Below are 14,406 nucleotides of genomic sequence, written 5' to 3'. Positions count from 1 at the left end.
TGTCATGTCTTGTTTTATTTTGGGAGAACTGTTGGTTGGCTACTGATGAAGTCTTTTGTGTTTTAAGTTTGGACAATTATGAGTGACTGTGTCTTGTTTTGGTGTTTGTTATCGAATGACTTAGGCCGTGTTCGTTTGCTGGTCGCTAGCGTCAGCGACCAAGTTCAGCGACCAAACGCTGTTCGTTTACCGGTCGTGAGTTCAGCGACTGATCTCAGCGACCAAACGCTAGCGATCAGCGATTTAAAATTTTGGACGCTGGAAATTTCAGCGGTGCGACCAAAATCGTGCGACTAGAATTTTTTTTTTTTTTTTTGAACACTCGAAAAAATAAAAAAAAACTTAAAAAGACAAAACTACCCTAAATATATTTACAGAATCACAATACATTGCCATTAACCCTAATACAAACTCACGCCAAAAAAAAAAAACCAGAAACTTCTCTCTCTCTCCCCGATCTATTTCCTGCGGCCATACTTCTCTTCTCTGCTCAAGCTCTCTTTCTCTCCGATCTATTTCCGGCAGCCACAGAGAACCTTCTCTGCTCAAGGTCCTCTCTCTCTCTCTCTCTCTCTCTCTCTCTCTCTCTCTCTCTCTCTCTCTCTCTCTTCTCTCTCTCTCTCTCTCTCTCTCTCTCTCTCTCTCTCTCTCTCTCTCTCTCTCTCTCTCTCTCTGCGTTTTGTGTGAGGATAATGGAACCTTTAGATTAATTAAGTTGACTGTTGGGTTTTTTGATTCTTGATATGGGTTGCTTTTAGATTTAAGATTTTGATTATCAAATCTTTGTTTTTAATCCGATTATCAGACATGGGTTTGAGTTCCTGTGAATGTTTTCAGACATGGGTTTGAGTTCTTTTTGGTATGTGACGAAGTGTTCTTGCATTTGCTTTCAAGTAGTTTATAGTTTGGTCTGAATAAAGCTTCGTTGTTTGGAACAAGAGTCAAATTTTGTGTGCTTTTGATAGATTGTTGTTTCAGTTTAGTAGTAGTGATGAAATATGTGTCTGCAAGTCTCATCATTTATGTCTGTATTATCTTCTCAGGTTGGACATAAATCACAACAAGACAAGATAAGAAGAATGGCTGATGATGTAAGTGTTTTAGGCAGTTCTAGTTTCTTAGATCTTTTGTGATAGTTTTTTCTGCTAGTTTAGCTTGTTTGTTTATTGATGAGACTTGTTATTTAGAAATGGACCGATGAAGAAGTTAGGTATTTCTTTGCTCTTTATGCTGATGAGAAAAAGAAAGGGAACAGACCAAGGAGTGGCATGAATCTAGCTGGAAGAGAGTTCATCGTAAATAAGTTTGAAGAGAAATTTGGTAAGAGATGGATATGGGACAGGTTTAAGAACAAGGTTGATATTAGTAGAAAAGCATATGTCAAGTTCAAGAAGCTTACCCACAATAGAACCGGGCTTGTCTATGATGCTTTGGGAAGGTTGGAGATGTCGGATGCTTGGTGGGATCAACGCATTGCGGTAAGTATCTTTCTCTTAGTCTTCAGTGCTTTAATAATGTCAGTATTAGAGTTCTCTTTCTGCTTAGAGTGAAAAATATTAGACATTGAATCAGTATTAACTTGAAAAAAATATTAGACATTGAAAAATACTGTATGTTTCAAATATACTAATTTTTTCTTCTTAAACAGGAATGGCAAGGTGCAAGAAAGTATAAGACCAAAGTGCCTCCAAACATGGATGTGTTTGAAGCAGAGTTTGGTGCTGTTACTGTAACTGGAGCAGAAGGATGGTGTGCTCAGCAAGGAGAAGCTAGCTTAGATTCTAGAGTAGATGTAGAGAAGGATGACGAGTCTGATTCAGTTGACACTGGGATGCCAGCACCAAGAGAAGGAACAAGTAGAGCTGGAGGTTCAAAAAGAAAGCGTAAGGAATTTGATCAAGAGCCTTATGTTCTAAGGAATGCAATTCTGGCTGAGAAAAATAAGATAGCAGAAAAGATGGTAGAGATAATGGCAGAGGATCGTGTGGTGTTGCAGCAGGATCGCAAATTCCGTGTGCACTCTGTGTTGGAGATACTTAATGAGCTACCTGGAATTATAAAGTGGTCACCATTTCACATTGCTGCAATTAACCATCTCAAAGCTGTTGAAGAAAACAGAATGGCTTTTATGTCTTTCTCTAGTGATGATGATAAGATTAGCTATCTTGAAAATATGATTGGAGTTAAGATATATGAAGGATTGTAGTGTCTGTTTCAGTATGACTGTTTTAATATGACTCAGATTGTAGTTTTTTCTGTCTCGCAACTTATATATATATATATGTGATTTTAATGCTTTGCAGATGGTTAGGTGGTACTTGGATGATGATGATGAGGATGATGATTATGAGGAAGAGCATGAAGTTGATGTGCTTAAGCCAGAGAGATTGCTTCATAGAACAGATCGAGGTGCTGGATGGAATCATGTTCAGCAGCTTATGCACGGGTCAGATCAACAGTGCTATGATATTCTTCGCATGAATCAGAGGACATTTCAAGATCTGTGTAAGATGTTAGCAACGAGATATGGGTTACAAGAGACGTTGAATGTCTATATTGAAGAAGCGGTTGCAATGTTCCTTGAAGTGGTGGGTCAAGATAAGACAGTACGGGTTATTGCACAAAGATATCAACGTTCGTTGGATACAGTCAAAAGGAAACTTGGTGAGGTTTTGAGTTCTCTCTTGAAATTTGCTGCAGATACACTAAAACCAGAAGATGGTGAGTTCACAAGAGTATGTCCTGCTTTGAGAAATGATGATCGATACTGGCCATTTTTTAAAGACTGTATTGGAGCATTGGATGGAACTCATATCTCAGTCCGCCCTCCTAAACGAAATGCAGAAGCATACAGGGGCAGAAAACAGGAGCCAACCATGAATGTCCTTGCTATATGTAACTTTGATATGAAGTTCATATATGCTTATGTGGGTGTGCCGGGTAGAGCCCATGACACAAAGGTATTAACTTATTGTGCGAGGAATGAGCCTTTTTTTCCACATCCGCCAAATGGAAAGTATTATTTGGTTGATGCTGGATATCCCACAAGAGCAGGGTATCTTGGTCCGTATCGTAGAGTTCGGTATCATCTCGATCAGTTCAACAGAGGAGGACCGCCAACGAACACTCGAGAGGTGTTCAACCGGAGACATTCAAGCTTGCGATCAGTGATTGAGCGGACATTTGGAGTGTGGAAAGCAAAATGGAGAATTCTTGACCGTAGGCATCCAAAATATGGTTTGATCAAATGGATAAAACTAGTGACGGCAACGATGGCTCTACACAACTTCATACGTGATTCACATCGAGAAGATAATGATTTTGTGCATTGGCAGAGAAGAGAAGAATATCATACTCATGGTGATAATGATGAAGAAGAAAGAGATGAAGAGGAAGATGAAGAAGAAGAAGAAGATGGTGATGGTCATGGTGGACATATTCCATATGAGCCGACTGGTGATAGAACCATGGAAGGTTTACGTGATCATATTGGTAATGAGTTGAGTAGAGGATATCGATTACCTTATTAGTTTATTTGATTTGAATTTGTACTGATTATTATTATAAGTTACTCGTATGATCACTTTTTTTATTATTTAGACTTTTTCAATATTCTAAGTTACAAGAAATAATATTCAAGTGTAGACTTTTTAATTAGAGTTATAGTTTATTAATGTGACAACTCATAAACAAAAGTGAACTTGTACAAGGAAAAATATAAGAAATTGAAATGATTAAACATATTGCATCCATGGTGTGATTTATTACACTTTACAGTTTTAATGATTTAGCCACGTTTTTGACGAAACCTAAGTACACAAGAGCAAATGTATGTCAAAAGTAAATATTTGGTCGCCAGCGATACAGAAACGAACAGCATAGCGACAACCGCTGCGATCAATCGCGCGACATAGAAACGAACAGCATAGCGACAACCGCTGCGATCAATCGCGCGACCTTCAAACGAACAACTATCAGCGACATCATGTCGCAGTCGCTGGTCGCTGACTCTGGTCGCTGACGCTGGCGACCACGAAACGAACAGGGCCTTACTTGGTGTCCACGTATCACTCCACTTGACATAGTTCAACACGAGAAGAAGTTCACACTATTCTTCAACTCATTGTATAGTTAACCACAAGGCTAACACACTCATATTCCTCCCTGGAAAACGCATGTAAAAGACTTTCAGAATAAATGTCCAATTATACACAAATAGGATTAGAATTCAAACCTATAAAATGTGTGCGAAGCTATTTTAGTTATACTATTGAAATAATAGTAACCTTAAGGTCTTTGGATAAGTCATGATTTGTTGAGTTTGCTCATTAAATTTTTTTTTTTTTACAGATATTATTTTTACTGTTTTTTTTTTAAAAAAAGTTTCAAATAGTAGCAAAAATTTCCAGTGAAATAATGTTCTTCTGCTCTTAAATTTATTATTAGGTAAATAAAAATCCATATTACATAATACAAGAACTTATGGTAATTTCATCAGAGCATATTTGTAAAAGCTAAAGGAATCAAAATCTTCTGAAACAAAATATTGTTCTCGTTTGTAACGGGAGATTTCGTGTGCTTCTCTTTGAAACCATCCTCACAAGTGTTCGGTTCATCCAAAGCAGCACTCAGATGCACATTAGCACTTCTGTAATCATCGGATTTAACGTTCATCAAAGCTTCTTTTAAAGAATCATTAGCATCGTCATAAAGTTCTACGCAAGTGCGTAACGCGGGTTCAGTACCCGGTTGATACTTTTTGCTCTTGAGAATAATCTCAACTATCCCTTTCACGTTAATTATTTTGGACGCAGCGTTATTCGTTGACGCTAGGACTAATCCTGATAGACTAGTTGCAGTTTTGCTTTGCGGATCTTGTTCAAGTGATTGGACGCAAAAATCATATTTGAGATTAGGATCTTTTGCTGCAGCTGTTTTGCAAGAATCTCGAATCAAAGTTTGCGCGGCTGCGAAACAGTTTAAGAGGAGAAAAAACATTACAACTGAAACGAAGAACTTCATGTTTTTGTTTTCTTTGTAAGAGATGAGAAGAGATGAATATGATGTTAACTTTATGATTCAAGAGGCTGTTATATATATATATATATTTGACGTAAGGGGTATATATTCTCCTTTCTTATATGTCAATGTTTCCTGTTTTCTTGTGTGTTATAAACTTATCATAAAAGGAATGTTTCAGTTTTAGTAAAAAGATACTTCCATATTAAGAACTCGATTTACATTTTTAAAAAATCATAATATATAACAAGTAACGGTACGTAGCTTTCATATATACACGTCAGATTTAGTCTAACTCTTAGCTTTCCAAACATGACACAAGTGATCTGTGAAAATAGAAAGATTGGGTTCAAAAAGATACTAAATATTTAACAACTGAAAAGGAAAGCCTCTAGGAATTTCAAAAAGCATTTTTCGTTCCATTTTCTGAGGCTCAAATATTAGTCTTGTCCAGTCCAATTTATGAAAACTCACGTCACGTCCAGCTTGACAGAATGACACAGATTCATATACTACAAGAAAACATGGGAAATTTTTTTACCGAATTTTCAACGAAAAAATATTCGTTGATTTCTAATATAATATAATATTTTGCTATTCATCAATATTTCGTCAAAAATATTAAAGAAATTTTTGACGGACAATTTTTCATTTGAAATCATTGACAAAATACTGAAAATTCAAAAGGAATTTTAAACGATTTAGGATATAAATTTGAAATGTTTTTTTTAGAATTTATAAATTATTTTGATTTTTTTAAAACGTTTTCAACTTATAAAATGTTTAAAGATTTTTTGAAAATTTATAAACGCTTTTCATATAACTAACTTATTAAAAACGTTTTTCAAAATTTAATTCTTATCATATTTTTTATATAAATGACTTAAAATATTTTTTTTAATGAAAATGACTTTAAAATATTATTACATAATATTATAAGTTTCGTTTGTTAAAAAGTAGTTAACTAGTTTAATATTATATTAAAATAAATTTTATTTTTAAAAATAATTTAGGAAATTTCTGATGAAAATATTTGTTGGTATTTCAAATGTAAAATGAAAAGTTCTAACTTCAAACTAAGGGCAAGCTGGAACTTTTATTTTGCAAAAAGAACTTGAAACTTTGTCCAATTCCAAATGCTCTCAAGAATGATAAGTTATGATCGAAAGTGTATAGTTTTTTTTTTTACATTTGAAGAAAGAATAAAATATTTATTATATTATTTATTAAATATATATTGATTTATAAATTAATATAATTTTAATTAAAATAATAATTTTTAAATAAAATAATTAAAATAGAATATAAAAAGAAAAAATAAATTTAAAATATTTTTATTTTAATTTAAATTTGGGGTTATTGATAAAAATTTAGAGTTTAGAACTTAGGGTATGACTGGTTTCCCTGCTACCAACCGCAAAATCCCCGCTACCACCTGCAAACGCAGCTTTTGCGGTTGGTATTGGTTGTTGGTGCTTTGCAACAATCACTCAAACCGCTTTAAACCGCTCTAAACTTCATAAATTCAAAAGTTGGTTCCAGCTAGCGTTTGCGGTTGTGGACGGTTGCAGGAGGATAATATATTTTTAAGCAATATAAATACAAAAATAAAAATATTCAATAAAAATTTTAATTGGAATTATAAAAATACTAAAATATATCTATTATATTTTAATTAATATGATAAAATTTTAAAATAAAAATATTATCTATAATTTTAAAATTTTAAAACCATAATTTTTAATATAATTTTTATATTTATTATAATATTATGATTTTTGATATTTTTATAATTATATAAAATGTAAATATTGTTAATTTATTATTTAACCGCCGATGCATTTGGTAGTTTACCAGTCATAAGTATTCCGCAAACGCACCAAGCTTTAATTGCAGAATCAGACGTACAAATCTCTTAAAACTACAATCACCTGCATCCGCAAACTCCCGCAACCGCTGCGTTTGAACCAGACAGATCCTTAGTGGATGAGCTTAGAGTTAGAATTGAGGATGTAGGATAATTTAATTTTTATTGGTCAATAGATAGTAATAGTATTTTAGAGATTTATGTCTCAATAATAGCACCTTTTGAAGTTTATGTCTCAAAAATAGCACTAGAAGGAGAAAGTCACAAAAATGACATTCATTAAAGGGTAAAATATTTCTAATACCCTTGGTTTAAAATTAAATAAACAAACAAAAATAAATATAAATAAATAAAATAAAAATAAAAAAAATAAAAAAAGAAATTTTTTGATAGTGTCAGATTATATTTTTCAGATTCAAAAGTTTTATAATTTTTTTTTGAATTTTTTTTTTCGAATTTTTTTTTTTTTATTTTTCTTTTTATAATTTAAAAATACTTTTTGAAACTGTTTTTAAAATTTTTATTTTTATTTTTTATAAAATTTTAAACCCTAATTCCAAAAGAGAAAAAGACTAGGATAGCACCAAACCAAGTTTATGTTCCCAAAGTAGCACTCAAGGCTCAAAGTCACAAAAATAGGTTTCATTAAAGAGGTAAATATACACTTATACCCTTTGGGTTAATTAATCCAAACCTTAGGGTTTAGAGTTAAGGGGTGGAGTTTTGGAATTAGGGTTTAAAATTTTATAAAAAAAAATACTAAAATAAAAAATAAAAATTTTAAAAACAGTTTCAAAAAGTATTTTTAAATGATAAAAAGAAAATTTGAAAAAAAAAAATTCGAAAAAAAAAATTATAAAAATTTCGAATCTGAAAACATATAATCTGAAACTATATAATAAAAAAAAATTCTTTTTTTCATTTTTTTATTTTTATTTTATTTTTGTTTGTTTATTTAATTTTAAACCAAGGGTATTAGGGATATTTTACCCTTTAATGAATGTCATTTTTGTGACTTTCTCCTTCTAGTGCTATTTTTGAGACATAAACTTCAAAAGGTGCTATTATTGACAATTGCCCATTCCAAAACCCCACCCCCTTAACTCTAAACCCTAAGGTTTGGATTAATTAACCCAAGGGGTATAAGTGTATTTTTACCTCTTTAATGAAACCTATTTTTGTGACTTTGAGCCTTGAGTGCTACTTTGGGAACAAAAACTTGGTTTGATGCTATCCTAGTCTTTTTCTCTTTTATAAACTATTATTAGATAAAAACTAAAAAATAGTATTTATGAGATTTGTCTTTTTTTCACAATATAAATTATTTTAGGTATAAAAATAAATAATAGAATTAGTATTATTAGATATATAAAATACATTTAATTTAATTAATAATATAACTGTAAAGTATAATTAAGTTATACAATATCTAATAAATATAAAAATTGTATTAAAATATGGGAAAACAATATTATATTTTAAAGCGATCTTACTCGATCTCTCTTTGATCCCAAAGTTTTCATTCCTTTTAATTATATTTGTTGCAGAATATTAAAACCAGTGATTTCTGGGGTTTGATAGGATTAAGACACGATCGCAGAGAAAGTAGAATCAATCGTGGAAGGGAAGGGATATTCGAAACCCTAATTTCGATCGTATCCCCATCTTCTACGAAAGCATCGATCGACTTTTTTCTGATTCAGTGAGAGTTTGAAATCAAAGTTTGATTTTTTCGACCTGATGGGTTTCTTAAAGAAGTTAACGGGGATTTTCGGGTTCGGGCACAACGATGGTGGGCACGGAGCTGCTGCGAGAGACGAAGATGGTGAAGGGGATAACACTGGATCAGTCTCTGAGGACGGAGATAAACGCCGGGAGGGTAATCAGGCAAGGTTCCGTGAAACCGGACTTCCAAGGAGGGGTTTTGGAGTTCCGGTTCAAGTAGCCGTCGAACGGTCTAGTCCTGGTCCTATTCTTCAGCCTTGTGCTGCTTCTGACGGTGGAGTTCAGGTTTGTCTTTCTTTCATGGTTGTGATTTTAACTGTGTAGAAGTCTAGGGACTGAAGAAATTAATGAGAATTTGAGGGTTGCTAGTTTTGATTCTGATCTTGTAATGTGGCTACAGTGTTGTACTTGTCTTGTTGCAGGATCGTTAAATCCATTTGTTTGGTTCCGATCATCCTATGTTAGTTGGTAAAATTGGTCTTGTGAGTTTGTTTAAGTTGTTTTTGTGTCTTCATTCATTTTCTAAGCTTAGCATTGATGAACAGTTGAATTTAGAATCTTTGTTCTAAGCTTAACATTAATGAATATCGAATCTTTGTTCTACTCAGTCCTTTCTTTGTTTTTGGTTGTGATATGTTCTCGTTTCAACGTAGTTTATGTTCTTCTTGTGATTGGCTTTACATTCTGCACGGTTTCCGCTTTAGTTAGGTGTCTGCATTATAGTTAGTTCATTGCTATCTTAAATTCTCTGTTCATTCATCTCTATATATCAAATTAAAGAGTGGCAGTGAAGTTTATGACAGGACACGATATATGTTTTAGCTTGATTAGTTGCGGTTAAAGCAAAAAGTTTTTGTTTCACTCTGTCTGCTACAGAACCTGTAATTTAGAAATGATGATGGATCTCATGTCTTAACGGTTTCGTATTCATCATGAGTCACGAGGCTGCTATAGAGTTTGAATCTTAATTGGTTCTGTTGTTGGGGAAAGACAATAATCCAGTCTTTAAGAAGCTAGTGGGGTTGATTCATCCCCAAGACTATTCGATTGTCCAAACGCATTGATATGTTTTTTTTAATCAAGTTTTTGTTGATGGCAATAAACTAACATCCCAGCATAGTTATTGACTCGACTTAGTTTTACCATTAGGGACTACGATGGTACTCAATGCGGCTAAGGATTGATGAAGATGGAGATGTTGCAGATGAGTTCTTGGAAGATGATAACTGTAAGACTTTGCCCAGAAAATGCAAAACAAAAGCTGCAAAAGTGAGAGGTTTAGTGATATCTTCTGATGGGAAACTTCAGCCATTAATGCATTGAGCAGTGAACACCAAGGATAAATATTTACTGATTAGTGTGTGATTGAATCAAAGAAAGGTTAGAATCTGGTTTTCATTTAGCCATTCAATCTCGATGTAAAATCGGTTAGATTCTGGTTGTTGATACTTGAGAACTTGAAATGTTTTGTAACTGTGAATTTTGTTTTGAAAATAGACAAGTGAATCTGTTTGGGGTTGTGTGAAAACGTGTGAGCAATTGTTGGAGGTGTGTAGCACGACAAGTTGTATACAGAACCTCTTATTTAGCTAAAAGATTATGTTCTTAATGTTGATAAGAAGTTTGAGAAACAAATATAATTGAGCTTCTGATTAGTTGATCGTAATTGGTCATTAATAATTGTATCTAACCAGTGCAGTATAAGAGCGTATAAGAGCATCTTCAAAAAGACTTTATTTTAGAGTTAATCAGTGCAGTATAAGAGCATCTCTAAAAAAACTCTAATTATAGAGTTTTGCAAACTCTATATTTGAAGTTTTAAGGTGTTTTTTTTTCAAAAGCAAAACTTCAAATTTAACTTCAAAATTATTTGTAATTTACACTATGCTCTTTATATTTATCATAATTAATATAAGGGGGTGTTAGTGGGACTTAGATTTCTATAGAGTTTGTTGATTTTAAAAGTTGAGAGATTTGTTAAATTAGAAAGAGATGTAGAGAATTTTGTCTATTGTGAAAATCTATGAAAATAGAGTAATGTAATGATTCTAAGAATTCAAAGTAAACATGTAGTATTCTCAAAATCTAAATTTGTGAAACAGTGGTCCCAGATTTTCAAGACTCAGACTAAAGGCTATGGAGGAAGCTAGGGTTTTGGCGATTGGCGACACTAGGGTTTCGAGTACGGCAGATTTGGATGAAACTATGATGGATGTGGGGGAGAGAGGGAGACCGCCAGGAGATCCGCCAGATAAGTTAACCTCATGGGTAGCGAAGGTGGTGGAGACGGCTGAGGGAGGGATGCCAGTACCGGAGGTTTTGATTGCAGATTCTTTTGTGTCGGAGAGGGTACGGGTAGAATTTCCGAATGGAGAAGACGGAGAACCATCCATTACGATCGAGAATGAGGTTTTGGAAGCGATGAATGGAATGTGGAAGCAGTGTATGATCGTTAGGGTTTTGGGAAGAAACGTCCCGATTGTTGCCTTGAACAGGAAGTTAAGAGAGTTATGGAATCCAAAAGGTGCCATGTACGTGATGGATTTACCTAGACAATTCTTTATGGTCAGATTCGAGAAAGAGGAGGAATATCTAGCGGCATTGACAGGAGGACCATGGAGAGCGTTTGGTAGTTATCTTATGGTTAGGGCTTGGTCGCCAGAGTTTGACCCACTGCGGGATGATATCGTAACAACACCAGTGTGGATCAGGTTGACGAATATACCAGTGAACTTTTACCATCGATCGATCCTTATGGGGATTGCCAAGGGGTTGGGCAAGCCGATTCGAGTGGACTCGACGACGTTGAATTTTGAAAGAGCTCGGTTTGCTAGGGTGTGCGTGGAAGTAAATCTAGCAAAACCATTGAAAGGAACGGTTCTCATCAATGGTGAGAGATATTTTGTAGCCTATGAGGGGTTGTCTGAGATATGTCCAAGGTGTGGAATCTATGGACACCTGATACATGGTTGTCCACGAACATTGGCGGAACGTGCGGCGAGTCCAACGACGCAAACAGTGGCAACAAGAAAGGTTGAGACAGCGAACTTGCAAGCTCCACAATTGCAGGAGGACGGTTTCATACTGGCGAAAGGTTCGCGAAAAGGAACACCGAGTTCATCTCAGCATACGACAGGTACGGCAAGGAAATCGAATGGGGAGATGAATAGGAATAACCGTGGGAATCCGAGCAGAAAGGAAGCTGCGACGATTGTGCTATCAAACAAATATGGAGAACTGGATACGGGTACGAAGCTGGATGTAGTAAGAGAGGATGGGACTTCTGGACAGGAGAATAAGGAGAATCTGAATATGAACGTTCAAAATAGTAAGGGGAAGGGAGCCTTGCAGGAGAAGTTAATTATGACTTTCGGTAGTAAGGCTAGTTTACTGCCTACATCGCAAACATGGACTAGAGAGAGAGGGCCTGGCAACAAGAAAACGGTGGAGTCGGCTAGGGGGAGACTCAAAAGAGTAAACAGTAGGCCGGTTAGAGGACTGGTATTTGGTCCGACCAAGGGAGAGATAAGTTTATCAGAATCTGGGAAGAGATTGAGAGTGGAGAACAGTGAGGCCGGGAGATCGGGTGGAGGACTCAGAGAAAGGGTAGAGGATGGGAGATGTATGCCTGCGCGCCTTCAATTGCGAGATGAAGAACTGGAAAACCCGATGGAGAGTATTATCAGCGAGACAGAACATGGCAGAGCTGATATACAGACGACTTCTCAGGAGGAGGAGAGGGTGGTATCCCTTGCATGACGGGACGCCCCGGTGATTCGTGTTGAGATTGTGATTTTTACGATGATGAATTGCTTATTTTGGAATTGCCGGGGGGCGAATAAACCCAATTTTCGACGTTCTATTCGGTATATACTGAAGAAGTTCAATACTGATATTCTTGCATTGTTTGAGACGCATGCGGGGGGTGACAAGGCGATGAGAATTTGTCAAAGTCTGGGGTTTGATAACTCCTTTCGTATAGATGCTGTTGGGCAGAGTGGGGGAATATGGCTTCTGTGGAGGGATCAGGCTTGTGCGATCACGATAGTGGGGTCATCTGATCAGTACATACATGCGAGGGTGGTGATTGGGACAGAGCTGATCCACATTATAGCCGTTTATGCGGCGCCTACGGTCAGTCGCAGGAGTGGTCTTTGGGGTCAGTTGAAAGCCGTGTTAGAGGATATTGATGAGCCGGTCTTAGTAGGTGGAGATTTCAATACTATAGTGAGGTTGGACGAGAGAACAGGCGGCAATGGTAGACTCTCTCCGGACTCGCTGGCGTTTGGGGAATGGATCAATGATTCAGCCTTGGTGGATATGGGATTTAAAGGAAGTACGTTTACCTGGAGAAGAGGAAAAGAATCGCATAACTTTGTGGCAAAACGGCTTGATAGGGTGTTGTGTAACGCCCAGACGAGAGTAAGATGGCAGGAGGCGGTGGTTTCCCATCTTCCTTTCTTAGCTTCAGATCACACACCAATCTATGTTCAGTTGGAGCCGGTACGGAAAGGGAATCCAAGAAGGCGACCGTTTAGGTTTGAAGCAGCATGGCTCAAACATGACGGGTTTAAGGAGCTGCTCTTAGCATCCTGGAATGGGGAGATGAGTACTCCTGAGGCTCTGGTATCCTTGAAGGAGAAACTCAAGAAATGGAATAAAGAAATTTTTGGGAATGTTACTATAAGAAAAGAGAAATTACTTGGAGAGATTAAAGAGATTCAGGAGGAGCTGGAGAGGAACCCAAATGATATGCTGATAGCGAGGGAGACGGTTTTGCAAAAAGAGTTTGACATTGTTCTTGAACAAGAGGAAGTGCTTTGGTATCAGAAATCGCGAGAGAAGTGGATAGTCCTCGGGGATAGAAATACAAAGTTCTATCACACAACTACTATTGTCAGGCGGAAGAGAAATAGGATTGAGATGTTGAAAGATGAGAATGGCCGATGGATAGAACAGTCGGAAGAATTGGAGAAGCTAGCAATTGAGTATTACAAGAGGTTATACTCGACGCAGGACATTTCAATGGATACTGACAAATTGCCGCAGCAGGGATTTACTGATCTTAAGAGCGATGAGCTGGAGTGTTTGATCAAACCGTTCTCGGCGGCTGATATGGAAGCCTCAGCTAGATCAATGGGTAAATATAAAGCTCCAGGACCAGATGGGTTTCAACCCGTCTTTTACCAGGACTCATGGGATGTGGTAGGAGAATCTGTGGCTCGGTTTGGGCTGGAGTTTTTTGAATCTGGAAAGCTAACGGAGGGGATGAATGATGCAATGGTGGTCCTTATACCGAAGGTTCTTAAGCCAGAAAGGATTGCGCAGTTTCGTCCTATAAGTTTATGTAATGTCTTGTTTAAGATAATAACAAAGGCAATGGTGTTGAGGTTGAAGAGTCTAATGCCAGTGTTAATAGGGCCGGCACAAGCTAGTTTCATTCCAGGCAGACTGAGCACCGACAATATTGTGGTGGTCCAGGAGGCGGTGCACTCGATGCGAAGGAAAAAAGGTAGGAAAGGATGGATGCTTCTCAAACTGGACCTAGAGAAAGCTTATGATCGAATCCGATGGGACTTCTTGGAGGATACTCTGTACGCAGCAAAGTTACCACAAGTTTGGATTAAATGGATCATGGAGTGTGTGATGAATCCTGGGATGAGCTTACTGTGGAATGGAGAGAGAACAGAAGCGTTTACGCCACAGCGGGGACTTAGACAGGGAGACCCTTTGTCCCCGTATCTGTTTGTGTTATGTATGGAGAGATTGTGTCACCTGATCGAATTCTCGGTTGC

The 14,406-nt window shown here is 36.4% G+C and overlaps 4 protein-coding genes across 8 annotated transcripts; 3 read left to right on the top strand and 1 right to left on the bottom strand.

Annotated features, from left to right (window-relative positions):
• The first annotated feature begins 378 nt into the window (after positions 1-378).
• LOC106451454 lies at positions 379-3,595 on the top strand. Of its 5 annotated transcripts, none has more exons than XM_048760319.1 (4): positions 379-550; positions 1,044-1,091; positions 1,188-1,478; positions 2,304-3,595. In XM_048760319.1, the coding sequence occupies exons 2-4, from the start codon at positions 1,080-1,082 to the stop codon at positions 3,528-3,530; spliced, it is 1,530 nt and encodes a 509-aa protein (XP_048616276.1). In that variant the 5' UTR covers positions 379-550; positions 1,044-1,079; the 3' UTR covers positions 3,531-3,595. The 5 variants fall into 5 exon arrangements, with proteins under 5 accessions (XP_048616276.1, XP_048616283.1, XP_048616278.1 ...); XM_048760326.1 differs by lacking the exon at positions 2,304-3,595 and adding an exon at positions 1,649-2,259; XM_048760321.1 differs by lacking the exon at positions 1,188-1,478 and having other exon boundaries at positions 389-550.
• A 109-nt stretch (positions 3,596-3,704) lies between these two features.
• LOC106422491 (pectinesterase inhibitor 12) lies at positions 3,705-5,048 on the bottom strand. The gene has a single exon (XM_013863271.3). The coding sequence runs from the start codon at positions 5,020-5,022 to the stop codon at positions 4,495-4,497; it is 528 nt and encodes a 175-aa protein (XP_013718725.1). The 5' UTR covers positions 5,023-5,048; the 3' UTR covers positions 3,705-4,494.
• Positions 5,049-8,353: 3,305 nt separating this feature from the next.
• Positions 8,354-10,139, top strand: BNAANNG36270D. The gene is made up of 2 exons (XM_013863202.3): positions 8,354-8,896; positions 9,761-10,139. Exons 1-2 carry the CDS (start codon positions 8,627-8,629, stop codon positions 9,932-9,934), a joined length of 444 nt encoding a protein of 147 aa, XP_013718656.1. The 5' UTR covers positions 8,354-8,626; the 3' UTR covers positions 9,935-10,139.
• Positions 10,140-10,608: 469 nt separating this feature from the next.
• LOC106392972 lies at positions 10,609-12,372 on the top strand. Its single transcript, XM_048760314.1, has one exon. It carries the CDS (start codon positions 10,748-10,750, stop codon positions 12,368-12,370), a length of 1,623 nt encoding a protein of 540 aa, XP_048616271.1. The 5' UTR covers positions 10,609-10,747; the 3' UTR covers positions 12,371-12,372.
• The last annotated feature ends 2,034 nt before the right edge of the window (positions 12,373-14,406 follow it).

The sequence above is a fragment of the Brassica napus genome, chromosome A2, assembly GCF_020379485.1.
Source record: "Brassica napus cultivar Da-Ae chromosome A2, Da-Ae, whole genome shotgun sequence".
NCBI lineage: Eukaryota > Viridiplantae > Streptophyta > Magnoliopsida > Brassicales > Brassicaceae > Brassica > Brassica napus.
Note: the sequence above shows the minus strand (reverse complement) of the source record. Positions and strands in the feature narration are given on the sequence as shown.